General features: G+C 36.5%; 1 protein-coding gene across 2 annotated transcripts in view; it reads left to right on the top strand.

The window, feature by feature from the left end:
• TXK (TXK tyrosine kinase) overlaps positions 1–26169 on the top strand; it is a 61182-nt gene that overhangs the window by 20940 nt on the left and 14073 nt on the right. For both annotated transcript variants that reach the window (XM_032497041.1, XM_006185956.3), the window contains 6 exons: positions 1332–1397; positions 7007–7061; positions 13685–13764; positions 14706–14833; positions 19864–19938; positions 23269–23440. In XM_032497041.1, coding sequence (XP_032352932.1) covers positions 1332–1397; positions 7007–7061; positions 13685–13764; positions 14706–14833; positions 19864–19938; positions 23269–23440 — 576 coding nt within the window. The remainder of the gene's footprint in view (positions 1–1331; positions 1398–7006; positions 7062–13684; positions 13765–14705; positions 14834–19863; positions 19939–23268; positions 23441–26169) is intronic.

Below are 26169 nucleotides of genomic sequence, written 5' to 3'. Positions count from 1 at the left end.
ACAATAACTAATTTTGGAAATAAACATTGCAATAGTTGCTGTATCAAGTTGGAGGAAAAAAGACCCTGGGATGCAAAAAAACTTCATTTCAGCTGCAATATATTGTTACTTCCAGACTGGAGTCTTGGGTAGAGAAGAATTCTGAGGAGTATCTGAGCTTTCTAGGAGAGAATCCTGGCATTGATTTCTGATCCTTGTCAAGATTTGGAGATTATAAGTATCTAAGCATTTGAAGTACAGACATCCCTCTTTCTTTATGTTTTCTTGATGATTTGGCTCTTTTACCAGTTCTTTGTTGAGATTCAACATGTGATGGAGACCTTTCAGTGGGAAAAGAGGTATTAGGAGGTTCAGGGCTGTGTAATTAGTTACTCCTGCAGGTGGTCTATTGGCATGACTCGGACTTTAAAAAAACCCCAGTTTTTAACTTCAAAGCTAATAAGTGAATATTCTTTTTAAAAATAATATTCAAACAAGATGATTAATGCCAAAATTCTGTTTTGCTACACTTCCAAACCCAGTCTCTTTCCCCAAAGTAAGCACCATTATTCCTTTAGTTAGTACCCATCCAGGTTATTTTAAACACACTCTCATGCATGTATTGAAATATATGATATTGTTTGCAGATCTGACTGACCTAAATCTTACCATATTTTATGCATTGCTCTGCAACTTGCTTGTGTTCCTCAACAACATGTCTTGGAGATGTTTTCATGATTATAAATTTCAGATTTTACTGATGAAGGTATAGGAAAAGAGAAACCCCTCCCCTGCCAATTAGTGTGTAAATGGATATATTTCCCTTCAATAGCAATTTTGCCATATCTACTGAAAGCTGTACATATTCTGTGACCTGCAATTTCCCTGCTTGGTATCCGTCTTAGAGAAATACTCTTGCTTGCACACAAGAAGGCATGTTCAAGTATTTTTTAAATAGCATTGCTGTAATAGGGGTGTGACTAAACTAAAATATTTCATGGAATATTCTGTAGCAATTAGAGTTAAGTCAATATCTTTGTAATAAGATGTCTTTTTAATCTAGACACTGTGATGTGCTGGTGATCACAAATGCCTGTTATCCTCTTTGCAAAGATTTTCATGTCACAAAACATCTTGAACTACTCATATTGTAACTCAGAAACTTAGTATTTCTCATGCAGAGATTTTAGTTGAATGTTGAAATGAAAAAAGCTTTTTTCTTCTTTCAACAATTTAAGTGGTCAAATGAATCGATTTCCCCCCACGTCCTTTAGGTGTTTAAAAGGATTGTTGCCACAATAATGCCACAAATGCGCCAAGCGTTTTGATTTTTGCTTTGTCTTTTGTTGTAGGAATGAAGGCTTAATTCCAAGCAACTATGTGACTGAAAACAAACCAACTAATTTAGAAATATATGAGTAAGTTTCCTCCAAAATATGTCCTATGGTTGATCTATGAAAATCAAGTACATTTGGGCAGCTTGTAAGTATAGATGCTGGTTTTGGTCTGTGAAAGGAAAAGAAAGTAACACATTTGGCAACTTTAGCTTAAGAGTTCTTTGATCCTTATAATGGTTGATTCAGAAACTTCTTTTCTTAAAATTACTTTTGTTTTGCTTTGTGTGGCCATTTTTTAAAAAATTGTAACAGTGACAGCGTGAAACCAGTCATCTTGCACTTATTTTACTGTATGTCCTACATGGAAAAGTTATTATTTTAAAAATGACATAATTTGTTAAATGAGTGGGAAATCGGACTTAATATATAGACAGATTACTGTATTTTGGCTCATGTTTTGAAATGTTTTGGAAATCGCTGAAGATGAGAAGTAGGCTAATGCTGTGGTTTGGAAGAAATTTGGTATGTTCACTAGAGTTCTGCTTAGAAGTTCACTTTTGTTACACTTAACCGATTTGGAAGATGGAGTTCTTAGCAATCTCTTCCTTAGCCTCTCATTCTGCAGATCAGAAACTAAGGCTGAGATATTAAGGTGCAAGTAGGGAGTGGAAGAGCTGGGAGTGGTCCTCATCTTTTATAAATTTAGGTTCGCAGTTTGAGCACTGGAGGACCTGCTCCCTGCTTAGATACTTGTTTTGCAGTTAGCGTGTGTTCCAGCAGAGGTGGTAGGTGATGCGAGTTGAGGCATTAGGACAGGTGCTTCTCCGAGAACCAGGCAAATTGAGCAAGTTGAGCAAACTGAGCCCCGCCTTGGTCTGTCTTGCGGCTAATTTGAGCCCACCTGCAGGCCAGACTCAACATATCCCTCTCCTAAAACAATCCAATTCTAAAAGCCTTAGTGAAAAATGTAGACTGTATTGGAGGGGAAGGAGGTGACCGCAGGATCCGTGACACATCTACATAACTTTACCGGACCTCCCAGTGTGCTCTTTCTGTTCTGTCTCCCAAGTCACTCCCCTTAGCTCCACCACAGGGTCTCTCCTCTCTTTCCTTCTTCACTCAGCTTGTCATGCCCGTCTCTTGACCTGTGTCATTTAACTCTGCTCAGAAATTCCCGTCTCCACTCAGTAAAACAAAGCCCCCCAGTGGGTGAACCCACCTTCCTTAGCAAACAGTTGCACAATGACCTCCAGTTACAGAGGCAAGCCCCTTGGGGGTCTTACTCCTAGCCCCAGCTGAAGCAGCCCAGCACAAACAGGTCTCTTTCAGGGCCAGGTCAGGGGAGGTTTTGTTTGAAAAATCTGCTAAGAAAAATCAGAAAAATAAGACTCCCCCCAAACCCATCATAACCCCAGTTTGGATTTTCTAAGCGATTAAAGATCTGTGTGAAGGAACCTAACGCAGTGCCTGGTGGTTAGTGAGTGGACGCTTACTAAGCAGCAATGCTGCTTTCTTTCCTTTCACTAGGAATTAATTCTCCTTGCTTCCCCTGTTTAGACTGGGCTTGGAGTTTGTCTCTCACCAGTTGCTTACACTGTAGATATTGGATCATGAATTAAACTACTCTGAGGTTCGAATTATTATCTCATTTCCTCGGCCTGGATTTATGTATCTTTAAAAGTCATCTTCTAGGGAAGGGTAGGGTATAACTTTGTGGTAGAGCGCATGCTTAGCATGCATGAGGTCCTAGGTTCAATCCCCAGGACCTCCATTTAAATGAATAACTAGATAAATAAATAAATAGATAGATAAATAAGTAAAAGTCATTGTCTTTGATGACTCCAATTATGAAAAGACTAATTTTTAGTTTTATTGCTGTTTCTTTAAAGAAGGGTTTATTAAAATATAGATATAATAATTATCAATATAAATCACTAAAATTCATCAACCCTATGCCGAGCATTGTTCTAATGACCGTATAGAGATTACTGCCCTGTGTTGAAGTGGAGTGGCATGGGCTTATAAATCAGAGACATCTGGGTTCAAGTTCAGCAGCATCACTGACTAATGGTTTGGCTCTGGGCAAAGTTATTTTACTGTCTCTAAACCTCTGAATGATCTGAAAACTGGGGACAATAATGCCTGTCTCATTCAGTGCATAGTAACTGGTCAGTACATTCTAGCAATGATTATTTCCTTGAACTGTGAAACTAACAAGGAAGGGCATTTATAGTTTGGTCCAGCTTGCTTAGTATTACAGGTGTGCTACATTCATAGTTACTTCTGCCCCCCAGTCACTTTATTTGTTCAATCTTTCTTATTGTATGCTTAGAGTGTACCAGATGTTAGCTGTTCTGGGCATTAGAAATAGAGTACAGAGAAGCAGTCTCTGTCTTCATGGAACTTATAGCTTCATGGGGAAATAGACATTAAACAACCCCAAATTCACAAATAAATAGATAATTGTAAGTTGTGGTGGTATGAAGGAACGCTGTGGGACACAAGGAGAAAGCAGCAGGGAAGGGGCTGTGATTTGGATGAGGGTGTTGGGTGGGAGGAGCTCTTTCTAAGGAAGTGACTTGAGGGCCAAAGAGGACAGGAGAGAGTTAGGGGGCCGATAGGGGAAGGAGTGCTCTGTGCATGTGGGCTTCTGACGTCTCGAGGGAGTTTTTATACATAGGAATATTTATGGCTCCTTTGGTTTGAAATTAATATCCAAATTATCAACATTATAGTATAAAAACCTAGTTTTCAGTAAGCCTTCAAATTTAACTTGTAAATCTTGATATACTGTTTATAAATCTAAAAAAATAAGAATGATCACTTTAATTCATACTCAACATAGGAAATGTCCTTAAACAATCAGTCTTATTTATAAGTTCAGTTAATTAAATTTCCTGAAACATTTAACTTCCATTAATAAATGGAATACATTCAGTTTTCTTTTTAAGTGCTTCACATGCCTGAGGGGCAAATCTGCAGTTGTAACAGCTCTTTGTAAGCCCTTACATGATCCTGGAAATGTAATAAATTAAACATATATGTGTGGTAAATCAAATTCTCTTAACTGTGCAAATGTCATTTTAAAAATTAGTTAAATCTTCTTAAACTTCAAATAAGTTTAAGATTAATTATAAATTTAAAATCAAAGACAAAAACCTGATATGCTAGATTCTCTTAAAATTATAGATATCTAAAATAGCAAACATTGATTATTCTGAGCTATGGAAGTATGAGTCTGATTTATCTCGTTGTCTCTATGCTGCATGCTTAATCTTTTCAGGGTTAGGAAGTCACTTACTAAAGCTGATTTGCCTTCCCAGATCTATTAGGGTCTCCAGGTCTAAAACTCAAGACCATAACTTATTGATCTGTTACTTATTGATCAGAAACCTAAGACTGGGACATGGAACTTGAGGCTTACATATATATAGGATGATTGTACCCAACCACAGTTGGACATGCTGGATTTTTTTTTTTAATATGTTGTTAGAAGCCCCACCCCAATCCTGTCTACATCATTCAGTGTTAGTTTAATGATCAGTGTTGTCTTGGTAAAAGAGAGCCTTACCTCTCTGAAAAAACAAACCAAAACAAAACAACTCTTCTAACTTTTACCCTTTGATTTAAATAGATAAAATTCTGAAATACCATGCCCCCAGCCTCCTCTAAATTGCATTCTTCCTATCTTTTTCTGCCTTACATATATTATGATAATAATGCAGATGGAGTTCTGCGTTATTTTAAAGGATCTTTAATTCATCATATGTTTCTTTTTTAATATCATCAATTGTAAGGTGATGTTCAAATTTTTTTATAATTGAAGTATAGTTGATTTACATCATCATTTACTTCTATCTGGCTCTTTTGTTACTACTTTAAAGTCATTCTAAGCATGACTTCCTCATGGATGGACTCAATTTACATTTAAACAAAATTAATATATTTACTTATATTATTTATCACTATAATAAATACATACAAAGCAACAAAATTAATACCAACACATTTTTTTATTTAGAAAAAAATCAATTTATGTTAATTTTTCCCTTTTTTGCATATCATTATGCAGTCTTGGCTTTTTAGCATCCATATTTCACAATGTAGCCAGTGAGGGGTGCCCTTTAAACTAATTCCTTGTGTCTTTAATTCTGCTTCATTTATTTTGAAAGAATTTCTTCTTTCTGTAACAAGAGGTCTCAGACTCATCTTGAAATTTCCTCCCACAATATGAATATTCATTAAAAAGTACTGAGTGATATTCACGGGTTAGCATCATAGCTACTCTTATCCCATTAGCGACAGGTGGCTGTATTACTCCAGAATCACCTGTCATCATCCTCTATTCTCTGTGGTTCATCTTTTTAAAAGTCCATTTTCAATTTGAGGATATTAGTATTTTTAAAACCTGACCATTCTAATTCAGTGGCAGCTTTCTGCTATGAATGGAGAGGGGAAGTCCACGTGATAAGATAGGTTCCATTCTCAAGGGCAGGTATGAGTTTCATTTAGCCATCATCTGGCCCACCCACCTGACTTAATGCATGGTTATATACGCATTCTTCCTTCCGCTGTCCACGCAAACAGTATTTCTGGTAATGTTAGATTAACTCCTTTTAAAAATCTTGTTTTGAAATGAAAGCTCTTCCATTTTTCTTTCTCTCTCCTTTGTTCTACTATTTCCTGTCTTTCCTGTGCAACATTTGCTCACCGATGTGTTGTCATATCAAGCCATATACTTTAATTACAGTGTTACTTAATTATGATTATTGTGTCTAGCTCCAGTGTTCTAAAGTCATTTAATGACATGTTTCTTTTTTTTTTTAACATTTTTTTTGATTTATAATCATTTTACAATGTTGTGTCAAATTCCAGTGTAGAGCACAATTTTTCAGTTACCCATGAACATATATATATTCATTGTCACATTTTTTTCTCTGTGAGCTACCGTAAGATCGTGTAAATATTTCCCTGTGCTTTACAGTATAATCTTGTTTATCTAATAATGACTTGTGTCATGCAGAAGTAACAGCAAGACTGGAGGCAGAGTAGGACTTGGAATTTGAGTGAGGAAAGAATTCCAGTGTGACCAAACTTAGTGATAAGGGGAGACCAAGGAACCAGATGGGGCCTGAGATGGAGTGGGGCAGGGTTATTTACATGTTGGTTGTTCCATTTACTCTACTGAACCTCTAACTTTACTGCAAGGTAACATAGTTAGCAGAGTCAAAGATGTTAGCATGACTTTAATTTCAGAAAGGTACATAGCACATATCAAAGCATGCAAATAAGATGTTCCTGAGAGGAAAGAATTTTTTAGTTTGTTTAACCAAAGCTGTGGTTATTGAAGTGTGTGTTGAAGATGATGACTTCTTAACCACATACTTTTCATGGAAATTTTCAGGAGGTTAAGTCATTCAAAATTATATACTAAGTGTGTGTCATAAAGTTGAATTGAGCTATGATAGAATAAACAGGATAATGGCTTGCAATTAATAAAACTGTATTAAACTAAATTAATTGGCACATAATAGTATATTATTGTGTATCTGAATTAAAAATCACTCCATTTTGTAAAATCAGTTCTGGAATGAGTTCTTAAAAATGAAGGAAATGAAGCAGGCTTTTTTTTTTTTTCTGGAAAGAAATGGAATATAAAATTAAAAAAAATTTTTTTATTGCTTTTACAGGTGGTACCATAAAAATATTACCAGAAATCAGGCAGAACGTCTTTTGAGACAAGAGGTAATTCAGTTTATTCATGAATAAATTTGTGAATATTTTCAAATTTTCTGAGAGGTACATTATTAAGACTATATAACTAAAAAAGTCTTATTGCTTTCTGTTTTTTTCAATTCTAAATATTATTACAACTTCATCTCTACTAAACATTTTCTAATAAGCTGTAAATTAGGTGTATTTATATCAGATCATGTTTTCCACTGATTTTAACCATAATGTCAGGAATGTCTTTCTCTTGAAGTGATTTTAACTCTAACATGCTAAAACTCTTTCATTCATTCCAAAATGTTCTGCCAGAAGTCTTTCTTTGAATTGCCCGTTCACCTTTGCAACAGTGCCAATCCAATATACACTCTGTCCTTCTGAGCTTAGCTCAGATTCATGAAAACACAGATCTAGAAAAATACATGGGGCTGTACTTCCGTTCTTTGGGAACAAAAGAAAGAGTGGAGTAGCCAAAATATCAAACGTAGGTCAAAACTGCTCATTTAGGTCAAAACAAAACAAAACAGCTTATAGTTTAAATTTCCAACTGATGATAAATATCAACTGTGGGTGAATGTAGAGTCAAAACTAGAAAGTAGGTGAGAAGAATATGTGTCGTTATGACCTGATGTCGGATGTTGAGGAAATCTAGAAATATGAGAGAGAAAGAATCAGTTCTGTAACTAAAAACTCAGTGCCAGTAATGGCTCGTGATACGGGAAGTTCCAATTGATAGCTGGGGGAGTGGCCGTGCACGAAGGACACAGAGCCAGCCTCAGGTGGTGGAGGGGTTGGAGGTGGAGGTCAGGCCTGGCCTCACTAGCTGTGGGGAAGTGGAGCCTGGTGGCAAATGTGTGTCTGCTTGGCATGATGACATTACGTATTAGTAGTTCAGAATGGATGATGATGTCATGACACGCAGGCGGAACTGGAGAAGGGAAGTCGACAAGTAGGTCCACAGTAAGCAGCTGGTCACAGGTAATATGACCCGAATCACTGGATGGGGCGGGTTTTGCATGAGAGATTCTGCATCTGACTGGGGGCCAGATCACGGCGAGGTCTGATCTCCCTACAAAAACTAGAACTGGGAATTTTAGGAAACCTTTTCAGACCCACAATCCAGGTATTACCAGTCGTGATATTTTGCCATAACACTCTTTAACCAAATAAAACATTCCAGATACAGCTGAAGCCCACCCCTCCCTCTTCTTTTTGGTCCTCACTCATCAGAGGCAACCACAGTAGAAGGGTGTGTCCCCATTTTGCCTGAGTGTTTGTATTTTTATCACATAAATGTGCATAAACAATGTGTTATTTTATCTGTTTTAACATTTGACATAAGGGAGATCATATATATGTTGATTTTTTTAGTTAAACATTGTATTTTCAATGTAATTCATGTGAGTACGTATGGGTCAAACACGTTCCTTTAACTACTGCGTAATATTTTGTTATCTGAGTGTATGAAAATGTATCCATTTCACTATAAACATTCAAATTGTTTCTAATTTCTTACTTTTACAAACAGTGCTGCAAAGAACTTCCTTACCCATGTCATTTTGTACACAAGGGCAAATGGTTCTTTCAGCTCTGCCCCGCAAATGGAACAGTCTGGTGGGAGGGTATGTGCAGCTTTAACATTACTAGATACTGTACGTTCAAATCATGATTCAGAGTACTTGTACTAATTTATACTCTTACAGGGAATGAAAATATTTGTTCTCTACATTCTTGCCAATAGGTAGTTTCCACACTTATTTTTTTTCCAATTCACTTTTTTTAATTATCTTGTCAAATGTACATTTCCTTGGTAAACAGCTCAGTGGAGTAATTTTTCACGTGTCTTTTGGCCACTTGTGCTGCCTCTGCTGTTACATACCTGTTAATATCCTTTGCTCATCTTTCTGTAGTGTGTTTGCTTTTTCAAACTGATTAATGTCTATTTTAAAGACATTTTCTGAATATTAATCTTTCATCAGTTATATGTTACAAGTATATTTTTTTTGGTCTCTGGATTTTTATAAAACTTTTTTTTACAGAATTTTAAAAAGTTAATGTTAAATTTCTCAATATTTTCCTATATGATCTCTGCTTTTGTTTGTTTTATTTACTATAAGAAATTCTTCTCTCTCCTGAAGTAATAAAGGGATTTTCTATTTTCCTTTAAATGTTTTAAAAATTTGCTTTTCACATTTAGGTCCTTAATCCCTCTGAAGAGTGTGTGTATGTGATATATTAAAATATACATATTTTTCCTGTATATCTTAAAATAGTTTTTGTAATTTACATATTTTCTAATTTTATTTTAAAAAATATGTCTGGGTTAAATCCTACTTGGTTCTGAGACATTAAAAATATATATTGCTGGTTTGGGTTTCCAAATATTTTATTTAGCATTTGTTCTGTTATGTTCAGAGTGAGCCTGGTTTTTAATTTTGTTTCCTTTGTCTAGTTTTAGTATAAAGTCTATACTAGCATCATAAAATGAGTTGGAATGTGGGGGTTTTAATCTCTTTTTCCAATTTCTGGCATAGTTTGTATTAGACAGAAATTATTTGTTCCTTGAAAATCAGCTATATCTTTCATAAAATAGTCTGGCATGCCATGTTTTCAAACAGATAGCTATTTGACTACTGATTTAATTTCCTTTTCTTTTTTGAGATACTTTTTGGAGATAACATATTTACTTAAAGAATTGCCTATTTTATATTTATTTTCAAACTTATTGCATAAATTATTCATAGAAGTCTCATAATTTTATTTATTTCATATTTCAGTAGCCAATATGTTCATATGGCTCAAAAATCAAAAGGTTTTTGAAGTTTTCTTTCATCATTGTCCCCAACCCATCAATTCCCCTCCCTATAGATGAACTATTATTATTAGTTTATTTTGTATCCTTTCAGAGATATTTATTACCAATACAAGAGATATTTATTATATATACATTTTCTTGTGTTATTTTTACACAAATGGTAACATGATATATGTACTCTCTGACCTTACTTTTTCACTTAATGGTATATATTGGGAGTCTTTCCACATTAGTACACAAAAAGTATCCTAATTCATTTTACACCTGCATGGTATTTCTTAGTGTGGATGTATCACAGTTTAATTAACCAATCCTTCATTACAGAAATTTAAGTAGCATATACTCTTTTGTTATTAAAACAGTGCTTCCATGGGTAACCAGTACATACATCTTTTCCCATTTATGTGAGTATTTGTAGGGTAAATCCCCAAGGGTAGAAATTCTGGGTCAAAAGCAGTGTACATTTCTAATTTTTAAGGTATTAAAACGCCCTCTGTAAGGGTTGTACCAATTTATATATCTACTAGACATGTAAGAGAGTGCTTATTTTCCCACAGTCATTCCAGTTAAGTGTTTTAATGAAACATTTGGAACTTTGCTCTCTGACACCTCATTCTCAGGGTGGATTTAATCTGCTTTTCTCTTATTCTGGGAATGTTAAGCCTCTTTTTCTGTATTAAAGTCTATGCATTCGTATTTCCTTTTCTGTAGCGGTCCATCTCCTTTGCAACAATTTTATGGCATTTTTGATGCTTTTTCTCATAATCTGTAGGACCTATGTAGCTACGTTAAGGAAATTAGCTCTTCGTGATGTGTGGCAGCATTTTCCCCAGTTTATGAATTCTCTCTCTCTCTCTTTTTTTTTTTTTTTTTTTGCCATGAATAGTATTTGAATTTTATATATTGGAATTTTTAAGACAATTTTTTTAAAGACGTTAGGGTTTGTTATCAGGTTAGAATTACTTCTCTACTCCAAGTTTATAAAAGATTTCCCATGTTCTTTGATTACTTTAGTGGTTTTATTTTTTCACACAGGCATGTTTGATCCATTTGTAATTTTTCCTATTATAATGGGTGAGGTTTCGACCCAAGTTAAGTTTTTTCCTCACCAAGTGTTCTTTTCTGTGTTGATTTGAGTTGCCACTTTCATCGTAAACACAAACAACCTATACCTGGGCTTTCTACTTGGTTTCGTTGATCAGCCTGTGTATTCATGTTCTGCCATTATATTGTTTTAAATACTAACACTTTCTTTGATGTGGCTATCCTCCCTTCTTCATTTGTTTTTTTAGAAACATTCTGGATATACATATATATATTCCATATGAACTTCAGAATTACTCTGCCTAGTTTAAAAAAAAAACATTCCAGTTGATTGCATTAAATTTACAGATTTATTTAGAGAATATTGTTTATGCATTATAAATCAATGGGGTTTAGGAACCAATTTGTTTTAGGACCGATATATTAATTATCCCTATAGAAAAAATTAAAATTAGATCCCTACCTCAAACTAAAATAAATCTTAGATGGGCTGAAGACCTAATAAGAAAAAGCAGATGCTTTTGTATTTTTCAGGGTGTTTTAAGGTTTTCTTCATTTAGCTCTTGCACATGTATTTTTAAGTTGATTTTAAGGTATTTTATCTTTTTGTTCTTATTATAAGTAGGTATATCTTGTTTTTACATTTGAAAGATCTTGATTTCTGTGAATTAATTTTGTAACTGACAACTTTGGTAAATTCAAAATTTTTTGTAGTAGTTTTTCAGTCGATTCTCTTCGGTTTTGGGTACATCGTCTTATCAGCAACACAGTGATTATTTCAACACTCTTTTACATTTTTAACACGTTTCTAATGTCTGCCTCTCATTTAATTGCATTGGCTGGTATCTCAAAACAGTGTTAAGTACCAGTGCTGACAGTGGGTGTTCCTTTTTTCCTGATTTTAGTTGAAATTACTTCCACATAAAGCATAACACTGGACTTGGGACTAAAGTAAATAATGGTTATGGTGTTCAGGAAGTACACGTATATTCCCATCTTACCCAGAATTTTAAACCCTGGTATTAGAAGTTGAAATTTATCAAATGCTTTTTCAATATCTATGGAGATACTCATAGGATTTTTTTCTAGGATTTTTAATATGATGTATCATATTAATAAAATCCCTAATATTAGATTACATTTGCATTCCTGTACATGATCTCTCTTGGTCACAGTGTATTGTTCTTTTTTCATGCTGCTGGATTCTGTTGGTTACTATTTAGTTAGGAGTTTTGCGTTGATACGGGAGAGACTGGTTGGTAGTTTTCCCTTTTGTGCGCTGTCTGTGCTGTGTTGTTGGTATTAATGTTAAGCTCACTTTGTATAATTTAGAAGTTTTTCTTCTTTCCATGTGCTCTGGATCATTTAATCAGTCTCTCTATGATTTCTTTAAGATTTAGTAACATCACAATGCAACTGTAGTGCTTTTTAATTTTGCAGCTCTTTAAAAACTTTATCCATTTTTCAGTTCCATAGATCCATTCAACGTCTGGCTCTTCTGGAATCAATTTTGATAAATTTTGTGTTTTGCCTGCTAATTACCCATTTTATTCAAGTTTTCACATTTATTGCACAGAGTCAAGGAGATTTTTAAATTTTTTTCTGGATCATTGTGACTTATTTTTTCATAGATTTATCCCATTATTTATTGATTAGGTTAATTAACAGTTTACCTATTTTATTGATTTTCCCTAGACCAGCAAATTTTGAATTTAATCATTAGCTTTATTATATTCTTATTTTTATCATTTATTTTTTTCTGCTTTTGTCTGTATTAATTCTTTTCTTCTACCTTACTTGGGTTTACTTTATAATTCCTAACTTCTTCAGATGGATACACTTATTTTGTATTCCTTTTGTTTATTGATATAATGACTATGATTTTTTTTAGATTTTTTTTTTTTTTTTTGATAGAGGTACTGAAGATTGAACCCAGGACCTCGTGTATGCTAAGCAGGTGCTCTACCACTGAGCTATTACCCTCCCCCTGAGATATTTTCCTCTTCATGAGTGTAAGCACACTTAATAAAGGTGAAACATTTTTTTTTTTTACAATGTCAAACAAACCAACCAAACAAAACAGTCCAACCTTCAAGCTTATTTGAAAGCAATTCACAGCGTTATTGGTGTTTCCCAGAACACGGCAATGGAGGGGGGTCCAACTGATAACCTAACATCAAATTTATTATAATAGTCTTCCCTCTTGCCATTTCTCATTCTGCCTTTCCCTACCTACCCCTGGAGCAAGTGAAATGTCTCTCCTTACTCTTCTCTCCAGACTCACCCAAGTTTATTCTCTTTCCATCCATACCATGAACTTTGGTCTTTTTTCCCACTCCTCCTCTCTCCAGATGTATTTCTCCCTGCCTCCCTCACCCACACTTGCCATGTTGTGTCTTTTCCTCTAAAGAACAACCCTGCCAGTCTGTCTCAGAGTTCTCGTATTCATCACCTATTTTTATCTATTATCTTTATCAGTATAACAAAAATAACTAAATGGTGGGGTACAAGGTTGTCAGATGCAGAACTCTTCTTAGAAAAATCAGGAGCAAAAATGTTTTAAATACTCACACATTACAAATCCTTGTCCCAATTATATTTTATTTTATGGGTATTACATGTAAACCTATAAAGATTTGAGATGAGATTGTGTGTACTTGTAAAAACTGTATCATCCTTTTATAGTAAGTTAGTATAGCTTTGGTTTTCATTATTGAGATGTAGGTTTACCTTTCTTCCTAAGAAGGAATAACCTTGTACAATGAATGAATTTGCTTTGCAGTCTAAAGAAGGTGCATTTATTGTCAGAGATTCAAGACATTTGGGATCCTACACCATTTCTGTGTTTATAAAGGCTAGGAGGTAAGCAATTGTGATTTTGGTCACTTTAGAAATAACTGTTCCTGGTACAGTGTTTGTTGTGGAGATACCATCACGTAGAGAATGTAAATAAGAGTGTAATATAGAAAATTACTGGCCTGGAAGTTGGGTCAAATAATCGTTTCCAGTCGTATCCCTAACAAGCTCTGTGTGTGACTTTGGATAAGTCACTTTCTCTCGTCTCCTTTTCTCAACCATCACGCGAGGAGCTTTGATTAGTTGTATTCGGCACCAGGGGTGCTTTCCTCGTAGCCCCGGTACCTGGGGTTTGCCTGCAGAGAGTGCCCCTGCACTCAGAAAGCTTCCTGTTTCTTCCTGCCTGAGGATGTTCTCTGGCTGTGGGAGCTCGTGGAGCCCAGGGGTGGACTAGAAGTACCTGAGAGTTAGCATCCTAGGAGTGACTCTCCATCCTTAAGGAGTGGAGGGTAAGTCCCTCAGCCCCTTTGCACTTTAGTGGGGTGACTCCGAGGTGTGTTCCCCAAACTCTCATCACTTCCTGGAGGGATTAAGCCCCAGTTGCCCGTAGCAGACCTGCTCCTCCATACACCCTGTACTGGTTCCCCCCTTCTTTGTCTTACATCTCCTCGCATCTCTTACAGTGCATTTGTTCATTCACTGAACCGATATTTAATATTCAGTGAATACTTACAAGTGTCCATTATGAGGTCTACTTTTTTGGACACTAGACTTAACCACCAAGACCACTTTGGTTGAAGCTATATTTGAACCTAAGGCCCCGACACGATAGCTGAGGAACTTCCCCGGGGCGGTGAGGCGCCTGTGGAGTTTGATCCAGTCTCCTCTTCAGCGCGCAGTGTTGCTAGGGTGCACGTTTTGGAGGTGGAGTCCTGTCGCTTAATGCACCGACTTAGTTCCCAAGTGATCTTTTGCTTGTTGACAAACTCATGTTTTATTGATTGTAGAAGCATGGAGGCCACCATCAAACATTATCAGATTAAAAGGAATGACTCTGGGCAGTGGTACGTGGCTGAAAGGCACCTCTTTCAATCAGTCCCTGAGCTGATCTGGTATCACCAACACAACGCAGCCGGTACGTCGGGAACTTCAGGTGGGGAGAGCTGGGGCGCCGGGCCCCAGACAGGCAACGCATCTTTGGTCAGAGACTTAACAGGAGCAAATAACCCTGCAAAAATGTTCAAGAGCTTGAAATACAACCTGTCTTCTGAGCGATTCTCTTCCCTGTTGCTGCTTTTTTCTTTTCCTAGTCAGGGGGCGAGAGGTAGGCTGACTTTTTACATTTCTGCCAGGTTAGAAAAATGATCGATGACAGAGAAGCAAAAGGCCATTTAATCATGATGCATTTGCCCTTGAAATTTACATGGAGTGAAATATAATACAATTTCAAATGTCCTAAAGAATCATACTTTTTTCTCTTTGCTCTGATAAATTTGCTCTCTGCTTTACACAGTTGCATTAGCAAATTACCCTTAAATCTCTTGTTCTCTGTTCTTTCTTGCTTGGAGAACAGAAGAAGTTATACAAGACAGAGCCTTTCACAGTGACAGTTTGACTTGAGTATACCAGAGGCATATTTACCTATTTACATATTTATAATTACCATTTTTGCAAACCTACCATCTATGGAAAAGATTTAGGATTCCAGAAGGTTCCACCACATTTACAGTCACAGCTCTGGCCTTCAGCCCTCCTCTAACCTGTACTGGATTGCTTTGAGCCCATGGGGGAATCTTTTTACCTCAGCATTGTCGCATTTGGAACCCACTGCAATTTTCATATTGTTTTGACTTCTTGCCATGCAGTACTTTAAAAAATTTTTCTCGTGAAAAAGTGTAATGACAAAAAAAAAAAAACCACACCCTTTTGGAAAGCGGCCACTTTTCCATTGCACTGGTTCTAAACATCAGGAATACATCCAAGGAAATTTTTAGCCACTTGTTGGATGCGTCCACATGGGTATTCCCGGTGTTCACTGGGAGTTGGGTTACAGAGGAAGTGGCGACATGTCTAAGCAGGGCCAGTGAGGACGCATTTGTGGTTAGACATAGAAACCCTTAGAATTAGGAGATCAGCGCTGACTCGTCTTCACACTCTTCTTTCCCGCTCCTTCAAAGAGAAAATTTAAGAAACAGATGGTTATGGTGTGAGGTTAAAAGAATACTGACGTAGATCAGGAGGTGCTGGCACGAAAAGATGTTAGTGATATGTTGTTTAGTAAAGAAAAAAATGTAAAGCAGTACATTTATAGTCCTGCTTTAGCAAAATAAATACTTACATCGACACATTCAGGTGTGCATAGAAAACCTCTGTTAAAAGTGTAGGTAATATTTAGACGAATAAGATTATAGCAGACTACAAAGTGTTCATGTTTATCTCTGGGGACTGAGACTGGGAATAAGGAAGCTTTTGTTTTCTACTTTATAGATTGCTCTTGGGCTTTTAAATTACGAAATAGATAAATTATTCTTATAATGTGTAATATACCACACAAGTAATTTTTAAAATATAAGCTCAATCAGGCAATAAGAAAAATGAAAAACAGGGTTGAAAACTTACAACTGTGGCTGCTGTTTATTAGGGAGAAAAGAGAGCAGAAAAGAGATAAGACACAGAGGAAGAGGGATGGTCAGAGGAAAGACATGGACCCAGAAGAGCAGATGTGTATTGAAGACTCACTTTGAGCCAGCCCCTGCTCTGAGTGCTTTTGTGTACATTTGCGTATCTAATCTTCAGAGAGATCCTGTGAGGGGGATGCTGTCGATATCTCTGTCTCACAGATGAGGAAACCGAGGCATGAGTTGTGCTCAAGGTCACACAGTTAATAAGTATTTGTGCTGAGATTTAACTAGGAGAAATCTTTGAAACCAATGCAGTCATCGAACCCACCAGCTCCAGAGTCTGTGTTTAATGCCTGTTGTCTCCTCTAGAAAGAGGCAAATAACATCATTGGAGGGTCCAGTTTAGAAGACGCTGTAAATTGAAACCCATGACCACCCTGTCTTCTTTTTGACTTCTGGTCGCTTTAGCTCATGACAGCTCATCTCCTTACCAGTAGTGAGGACCATGCAAAGAGTGACTTTTTTTTTTTTTTTTTTTCTGTTAGAGAGATGGACTATCATGAAACCATTGGTAGTAATTCACAGAATAAAAATGTTTGGCAAACACCAACTTTGAAGTGAGAGGAAAGTGTTAGGGTCTTAAGGAAATTCTCATTATGTTCTGTATCTGGATCATATGTTACAGACACCAGCTCCATAAGGGCTCAGCTAGGTCTTCAGAGTCACTGGTCAGCATCCTTTCCTGTTTTCTGTTCAAACTTTTATCATTCTCCTCAAGACCCCCTTGACAGTGTTATCCACTGCCCTGTCAGCAAATTGCCTCGCTGTCTACTTCAATAAGAAAACTGAAGTCTAAGAGGTACAAACTATTACATATAAAATAAGCTACAAGGATATATTATACAACACCAGGAAAATAGCCAGTGTTTTATGATAACTATAAATGGAGTACAACCATTAAACATTGTGAATCACTGTATTGTACACCTGTAACTTATATGATATTGTACATCAACTATACTTCAATTTAAAAAATTAAATTAAATTAAAATAAAATTGGAGTCACCTATGTCAGGCACATCCTCCTGCCCCCACGCTCTCACCCTCTCCTCCCCTCCAGGAGTGGAGGGGCCAAGCCTGTGCTTTTTTTTTTTTTTTTTTAAAGGTTTACTAATTTATTTATTTGTTGGAGGAGGGACTGGGGATTGAACCCAGGACCCTCATGAATGCTAAGCACGCGCTCTACCTCTTGAGCTGTACCAACCTCCCCGCCAAGCCTGTGCTTATTCCCACCACTCCTCTCCTGTTGGGACCGCCCACCACCCACTCTTTCTTTCTCTCCTGTATCTCTTCCATTTCTTCTGCCTTTCTCCCTTTAGTCTGTAAACTTAGTACAAAAATGAAAACAAAGCTCTCCCTTGGTCCTTTCCTCCTTCAGACATTGCTCTTTTAAATCACACTTTTGGAAAAATGTGTCCACATGCACTCTCTTCACTTCCTCACTTTCCATTTGTTTTTGAAACACCTGCCATCTGGCTTCTGCCTCCATTGCCCTGTGTTTTACCAATGACCCCCATACAGTGATGCTTTCTGCTTCTCGCACTTGCAGGTACTCTCTGCTACTTTTGGCAGTGGCATCTCTTGAACTTCCCTGCTCCCTAGATGTTTGACACCACCCTTTCTGATTCTCTAACTCAGATCATTCCTCATGGGTCTTACCAATGGGTCCTGCTTCTACTCTTGCTTAAACATTGGTGTTCCTCAGGCATCCATCCCTGATCACTTTTCTTTTTACCCTAGACATATCTCTTTGCATAATTATTCTGCCTGGTAGACACAGACCCTGCAGTCCCAAAGGCCATGAACTTCAATGATGAAATGAAACTCTTTATCTAATAAATACCATGGCTTTCCTTCTAAACCTACTCTTCCTGTTGTCTGTCTCGGGTAATCATACAGGAGCTGGCAACATGGGAATCACAATAGATGCTTCCATTCCCCTTAATAGATAACTTCTGATTAATAATCAAGTGCAATTAATTTCATATCTTAAATATGTCTCATGTAGGTCCCTACCTCTCGCTGCCTACTGGTGCCCCCCTAATAATTGCTCACCTGGACAACTGCAGTGGCCTCTTAACCGATCTTGTCTTCTCTGATGTTGACTTCCTCTCAATCCATCATTCATACTGATTCCAGAATGATCTACCAAAAATGTAAATCTGGACAAACCACTCCCTTATTTGAGTTCTTGTGCCCCAGAGCACCTTGTGGTCACCATCACAGGACTTACTCCATTTATATTGAAATGACCTGCCTCTCTCTCCCTGTCTTTCCTCACTGAGATGGAGCCCCGGTGGGCAGAGTCCTCTTTTTCCTCATCTTTGGTCCTCTGGAATCTTTGGGATCAACCTAGAAGAGCATCTTGCTCACAATGGGCACTTAATTATGCTCCTTTCTGTTCTTATACCGGCCAGGCTTGTTTCTGTCTTCCAGCCTTTGCACATGTTGTTCCACCTGCCTGGAATGCTTTTCCTCCTGATCTTTGTCGGATGGCTCCTTGTCAATCAATGTCAGCATAGCTGTCATCTTGTCAGAAAGGTCTTCCGTGAGCACTTGTTCTAAATAAGCTCTATTTTATGTACTTTGCTCGCACTCATCATCTTCTGCTTTTCCTTGTGTGTGCATGTCCTTCTTTATTTTCTCTTTCTCCACTGGAATATATACTCCATGAGAGTAGGGACCATCACTGTCTTACTCACTGCTGTCTCCTGCCATCTAGATAATGCTTGGCACAAAGCAGGCTTTCAATAAATATTAGTTGAAGAAATACTCAAGGCTTGTTGAACAAAACTGAAATTGACTATGTAGACTACTACATGTTGACCCAATCAAAAGATTAAAAGATTTAAAGCATTTACCATGCTATTAAAAAAAACTGTTCTCAAAGAGAAGGGTGGGCAAATGGGTGCACTTAAACATTGTTGGTCGTTAAATGAAATTAGTACAAACCTTATAGACACCCTTTGATCAGGAAAACACATTTTAAGGAATTTGTCCTGAGGCAATAATTTGAGAGGCACATCCAAATGGATATTTAAGAACTTATAGCATATTTTACAACAGTGAAATCTTGGAAATAACTAAGTTCTATTTATAGTCATTGACATATATCAATTACATGTTGAGTGTAAAAAGCTTATAGCAAAACATTTACATTTCTGTGAAATGTATTTTATGCATCTATGCTTTCAAATAAACATATAGAGATTTTTGCAAAGATGTTCACCAAAATGATAACAATGTATCTCTGGATGCTAAGATTTTATTTTATCCTCCTATTTTCTTGGATTCTTTAATTTGTGTTCAATGAGCATATTATTTTTTGTGAAGTGTTTCTCAAGTGGGAAAAGAGCAAAGAGACTAACTGTAGAATACTTCTTTGACTGATTTATTTAAGGAATGCTGCTATCTTCTAGTATAGTTGGGTTTTTCTTTTGTTTTAGTAACTAGGATTGAAAGGCTGACTTCTCTTTCTCCCCAGGGCTCATGTCCCGTCTCCGCTACCCCGTTGGGCTGATGGGCAGCTGTTTGCCAGCCACAGCTGGTTTTAGCTACGGTAAAGTATTCATCTGTGCCTGAGCGAACATCAAGTACAGTGAAGAGTGTACCCCAAGTTCCCTCTATGTTCGTTAAAGCCTCAACTCTTTTGAGATGACTGTCTAGATACATTTCTTTGCAAAGTTTAAATCTCCTGTCTGAGATGTTTAAATATATGCATCTCATATTTAAATTTAGGGGGAAAATGTTTCACTTTTACTTCAAATTTCATTATACATGATTTGGAACCCTTTTGATAAATTACAATTCTCAACATTTGAGTTTTTGCTGCCTGGTTATGTGGGTGACTGGCAAATGACTGCTCCTCAAGAAAACCACTAAAATGTGTCCTCTTTACCTTTTTCAAGTAGAACTTGGACAAAGTTTGATTTGAACTATTTTCTAGTGAATGTGATCATTGCAAATCTGTGAAAATAAGTGAGAGCCAAAGAATCCTGCTTTCTAATTTGGTGACACTGTTTCCTTAAATTTCTCTCATTACTGGGACTCAAAATATACTGAAAAAAAAATGATAACACAGGGTAGGGAGATAAAGCTCAGTGGTATATTGTGTGCTTGGCATGCATGAGGTCCTGGGTTCAATCCCCAGTGCCTCCATTAAGTGGGGGGAGAAAAGATAACACAATTATTGTGTAATAGTTAGCCAGAAATCAGGGTTTCTATGAACTGGGATGGAAATGTGATTTCAGAGTATTATGAGGGCCTAGATTATTTCTCTGCCCCATAAATACTACATATAATAAAAATTCTACCATTAGCAATTTATCTAAGTTAAACATGGTCCTCTTTAATTGAAAAAATACAATTTTCAAGTTTTTAACATCCAAAACAGTGCACAATTCATAAGTTTAGAGCCCAATTAATTTTGCCTGGTTTTGACGTCTTTATATAAATGGAATCAGACATCGTGCACCCATGCCTGGCTTCTTTCTCTCATCATTCAGAGTGTGAATTCAACCACGATGTTGGGGTGGCTGTTTCATCGGCATTGTGGTTCACTGCTACACTGCATGACCACACCACAGTTGATTTGCCCATCCTTCTTTAGATGGCCGTCTTGGTTGTAAGCAATTTTTTTGGCTCTTCTAAATAATATTATTATGAACATTCTTGTTTGTGTTTGATAAAGTATAATACACACTTGTGCCCCCACAATGTTGGATATACACTTAAAAGTAGAACTACTGGGTCATAGAGTGTGTACATGCTCAGATTTAGTCAGTTTCCTAAAGAGCTTGTATGAAATTACACTTCAGTCAACAGTGCCTAAGAGTTCTAGCTGCTCTGCCTCTGCCCTCAGCCAGTTGTTGTATTCTTGTGGGTTTTGTTTGGTTTGGTTTTGCTTTTGGTTTTCATTTGAGCCAGTCTGGCACATGTGTAGTGGTATCCCATTTTGGTTTAAATATGCCTTCCCTTGATGGCTAATTATGTTGATCAACTTTTCATACGTTCAGTGGCCATTCAGGTATTCTCTTTTGTGAGAGAATACTCTATTCAAGTTTTTTCAAAATTATTTTAAAAATTAATTATTTCTGTGGCAGGGAGGTAATTAGGTTTAATTATATATATGTGTGTGTGTGTATATATATGTGTGTGTGTATTTTAAATAGAGGTACTGGGGATTGAACCCAGGATCTCGTGCATGCTAAGCACATACTTTACCACTGAGCTATACTCTACCCTCTTTTCCAAGTTTTTTTTTTTAACTCTTAAAAAATAGGATTATCTGCCTTTTCCTAATTGATTTATTCTTATTTCGACTAGGAACCCTTTGTTGGTTTTGTGTTGTAAAAAACATCTTCTCCCAGTTTGTGGCTTACTTTTTCATTCCCTTAACGGGGTGTATTTAATAAATAGGATTTTTTGAAGTATAATTTATCAATATTTTCCTTTATGGTTATAACTTGTTGAATAAATCTATGCCACCTCAAAGTCACGTATATTTTCTCCTGTGTTACTTTCAAAACACACCTATTAGGCCAGAAAGAGAAAGAAAAATGCCACATGATATCACTTATCTGTGGAATCTTAAAGAAAAGAACACAAATGAACTACTTACTATTTATAACTTAGATAACTGATTTCTTGTATGTGTGTAAGCACATTTGACTGTCCTTTATGATTGGATTATTGCATTATGTTAATTCTTATTTTGTGGTTGGCGTTATTCCTTTGATAACTATGTAAGTTTAAAAAGCTAAAGCTCTAAACTGTTCTTGGAAACAATGAACAGTATATATATATGTAAATTTAAAAAAAAAAAAAAGAAATATCCAGAGCAGATAAATCCAAAGAAAGAGAATGCATTTTGGTGATTACTAGGGGCTGGGAGGAGGGTGTCAATAGAGAGAAAGTGCTCAATATGTAAGAGATTTTATTTTGGGTGATGGGAATGTTTTGGAACTAGACAGAGGTGGTGTTTGCACAACATTGTGAATGTACTGAATGCCACTGAATTGTTTATTTTTAAATGGTTAATTTCTAGATTGTGAACTTCACCTCAGTAAATTATTTAAATAAATAAATAATGAAATTTTTAAAAAAAAGGAAGAAAGAAAAGCTGGAAAAAATGACAATAAGCCCTTACAACTCTTTTAAATGCATTATTCTAAATGTCCAGCAGATGGTGGTGTTGCTATATAAAAGGAGATACTTAAAAAGTTAAGATTTGATTTTCAAGAGTTTTCCAGAGGGTGAATTTAAAAACAGTTCTTTCTTTTGCTTTTTTTATTCTGATTTATATCTATTGAATGAGAAATATTCAGTAATGCAAATCTCATTGCAAACATACATTTAAATATGGATTAGAACCTTAATATTGGAAATGTTTATTAGATACATTGATTAGACTTTTTGCAAAGGAGAAAGGGCAGAAAAACCCCTTTAGGGGTGGGAGTGGGCAGAGGAACAATAAAAGAAACTGAGACAGGGGAGCCCAAATGTTCTCTGTGTCACAAGTTTACTCAGCAGGACATAAATGGACTGGGGACACACATATTGTAGGTCCCAGGTCTAGTTTTGGTAGGCTTAGTTTAGAAAGGCACAGAACTGTGATTCATCCTGGGCATCTCAGGAAAAAAAGCATGTTTTGATACCTATAATTTCTCTCCAAGGAACTAAAGTTTGTATTTTTAAACTTGAATTCTGGAATTACACTTTAAAGTCACAATGAGGGTATTTAAAATGGTGACAGGTCTCTTCCACTCATTTATAAATTTTTTTAAACCTCTTTGTAGGAGAATAGGTCTAGATAACTCCTAAATCTTTTCTAGCTCTAAAAATTTAACATGTTTCCCCTGCTTGTAACACAGATGTTTTACTTTTCCAGAAAAGTGGGAGATAGACCCGTCTGAGTTGGCTTTTGTAAAGGAGATTGGAAGCGGTCAGTTTGGGGTGGTCCATTTAGGCAAATGGCGAGCACATGTCCAGGTGGCTATCAAGGCCATCAACGAAGGCTCCATGTCTGAAGAGGATTTCATTGAAGAGGCTAAAGTGATGATGTAAGTATATGTGGTACCCAGATAAGTGTTGCACAACGTCCTGGTGTCATGGAAAGAACGCAGATGTTAGAGTCAGTCACATCTGGATTTCTATCATAACTCTGCCCAAGCTAGTTGTGTGACCTGGGCAAATTGTTTGAACTTTGTGTGGCTTGGGTGTTACTTCACTTTTCCAGGCCTCAATTTCCTCACCTGTAAAATGGGGATAACAACACCTAACTCACTGGATCAATGTGTGAATTGAATAAGATTAATCTATGAAAGTGACAAGCATGTGTGTTCTTTTCAGCTCAATAATAGGTGCTTAAAAGGCACATTTTTTCCTTTTCTCAGAAGTAAAAATACTGATTTTTGTCTAAACAGTGATATAAAGTAAGCCAGAAAGAGAAGTAAAAATACCGTATGATATCACTTATATGTGGAATATAAAAAAAGACACACATGAACTTATTTACAAAACAGAAACAGACTCACAGACATAGAAAACAAACTTACGGTTGCCAAAGGGGAAGTGGGGAGGGGAGGGAAAAATTGAGAGTTCAGGATATGCAGATACTAACTACTACTATATATAAAATAGATAAATTACAAGGTCCTACTGTATAGCACAAGAAACTATATTCAATATCTTGTAGTAGCCAATAATGGAAAAGAATATGAAAAGGAATGTGTGTGTGTATATATATATATATATACATATATATATACACATATATATATATATATGTGTATATATATATATATATAAAGCTGAAACTGACTGAAACATGATACTGTACACCGGAAATTAACCCAACATTGTAAACCAACTATACTTCAATGAAAAAAAATTAAATAGTGATAAAAGGATACAATATTTATTTTCAGAGAATTTAAGAATCCTGAGCTCTGACAGAAGTGGCTCTTTGCAGATCACTGGATACTGCTCTTCTGTGATTTCCCAGAGTAGTATTTTGCCTCAATTGAACCCTTGGCTGGGGTTTTCATCAGTAACCTTGGGTGGACCAGAATAGGTCAATCATTTGGCATAATTCAGATCAATATTCTTTAAGTATTTGTTGAACGTTTACTTAGAGGAGCAGCAATGTGGTCAAGAGGGAAAACTCCAGGTGACATTACCTAGATCCTGTTTTATTACCCAAAGCAATTTAGTTGTGTTCCAAACTTGCAGACTCTAGTTGAAAAAAACAAAAACAACCCCCTCAGAACTAAGGGTGATTAACTTGACCCATTATTTGAAGACAGAGCAGTGATGTCTCTTGGGGCTCCCAACCAATACCCCAAGTGTCCCATCAGAATGTCCTTTCCATCCACTTACTGTAAAATGAATTCCCAGGGAAGTGATGAGCGCAATTTTCCAGTGACATCAGCTTCCCTAAGACGTTTCTGTGCCCCTTGGTTACCCTACTGGCCTTTGCTCCCTGATACTATGTGCATCAGATCATGGTTTTCCTATATCTAAAGGATAGATAAAAATTCCGTTCCTGTGTGTTGGATTAAATAAGTATAATAAATAGAAGAATGAAGGGGAGACATGTGATTAAGGGAAAGTTGAAGTCATCCTAGAACCCCTATCAAAACGAAAGAATTAAAGCTTAAATCCCTCTTCTGAGATGTTTAAATATATGCATCTCATAAGGGCAATTTAAACTTTGAGGAAAAATGTATCACTTTTACTTCAAATTTCATTATGTTTTATTAGGAGCCCTTTTAATAAATTACAGTTCTTTTTATTTGAATGTTTGGGTTGTAGCTGTCTGGTTACATGGGTGGCTGACAAATGACTGCTCCCCTAGAGAACCTGCCATAATGACATCTCTGACATCACTATGTGGGGATCCTTGAGGCTCAGGCCTGGGGTCAGGATCTCTGAGGATGATGTTTTGAGGGCAATGGAAGATGCATGGAGTGTGAGGAAGAGAAATAGTCCCTGGCAGTTTACGGAGGCAGGAATGAGGCTACAAGGCTTATTTTTAAGTCAGTTCAGATAAAATGTGTCCTTAGGCTTGAATGTAGCTGATTTTTTTCCCCTGATTTTTTTGAAAGTGAGACAGGAAAAATTCCATTCTAATGTCATTTTGCAAATACAGTCATCTTTAAAAAATTAAATAGCTGATACACATTGAGCTCTATCTGCCAAGAATACACAGCTTGGTACATGTTACTTTCATTTTGGTAAGTGTGTAACTTAAATGTCCCCTCCACCAGGATATCTCCCCTAACTACTCTGTTTAATTGGCAGCAACCCCTCCACTGCCCTGCAATACTTTCTATTCTACCTATGCTTTTCTATTTCCATCAAAGCACTCGTCACTATTTCAGAGCTTCATGTGTATTTATTTTGTTTCTCCCCCACTAGAACATAAGCTCCACAATGATGGAGCCTTCTTTTTCTCTCTCTACAACCTGGTGAGTGCTTAAAGTGATGGCTAGCGTGTAGTTGGTGTTCAGAAAATATTTGTGGACTATTGAATGAGTTAATGAATCCTTACCAGGATTCTGTGAGGTAGGTTCTATTAAGACTCCAATTTTACAAATGATAAAAAAGAAAGTTTGAAAACTTACATGATTTGCCTACAGTTCCTCAACAAAACATTGGTAGAGTTTCTAATTGAAATCAAAATGGTTATTGGGCATGAAGAATTGAAATTAAAACAGTGTCTGGGCATGAAGTCCATCATCCTACCTAATATAATAATCAGCAAATACTTATTGGGCAACTGCTGTAT

Source organism: Camelus ferus, chromosome 2 (genome assembly GCF_009834535.1).
Source record: "Camelus ferus isolate YT-003-E chromosome 2, BCGSAC_Cfer_1.0, whole genome shotgun sequence".
NCBI classification, from domain to species: Eukaryota; Metazoa; Chordata; class Mammalia; order Artiodactyla; family Camelidae; genus Camelus; species Camelus ferus.
This window is presented reverse-complemented; position numbering and strand designations above follow the sequence as displayed.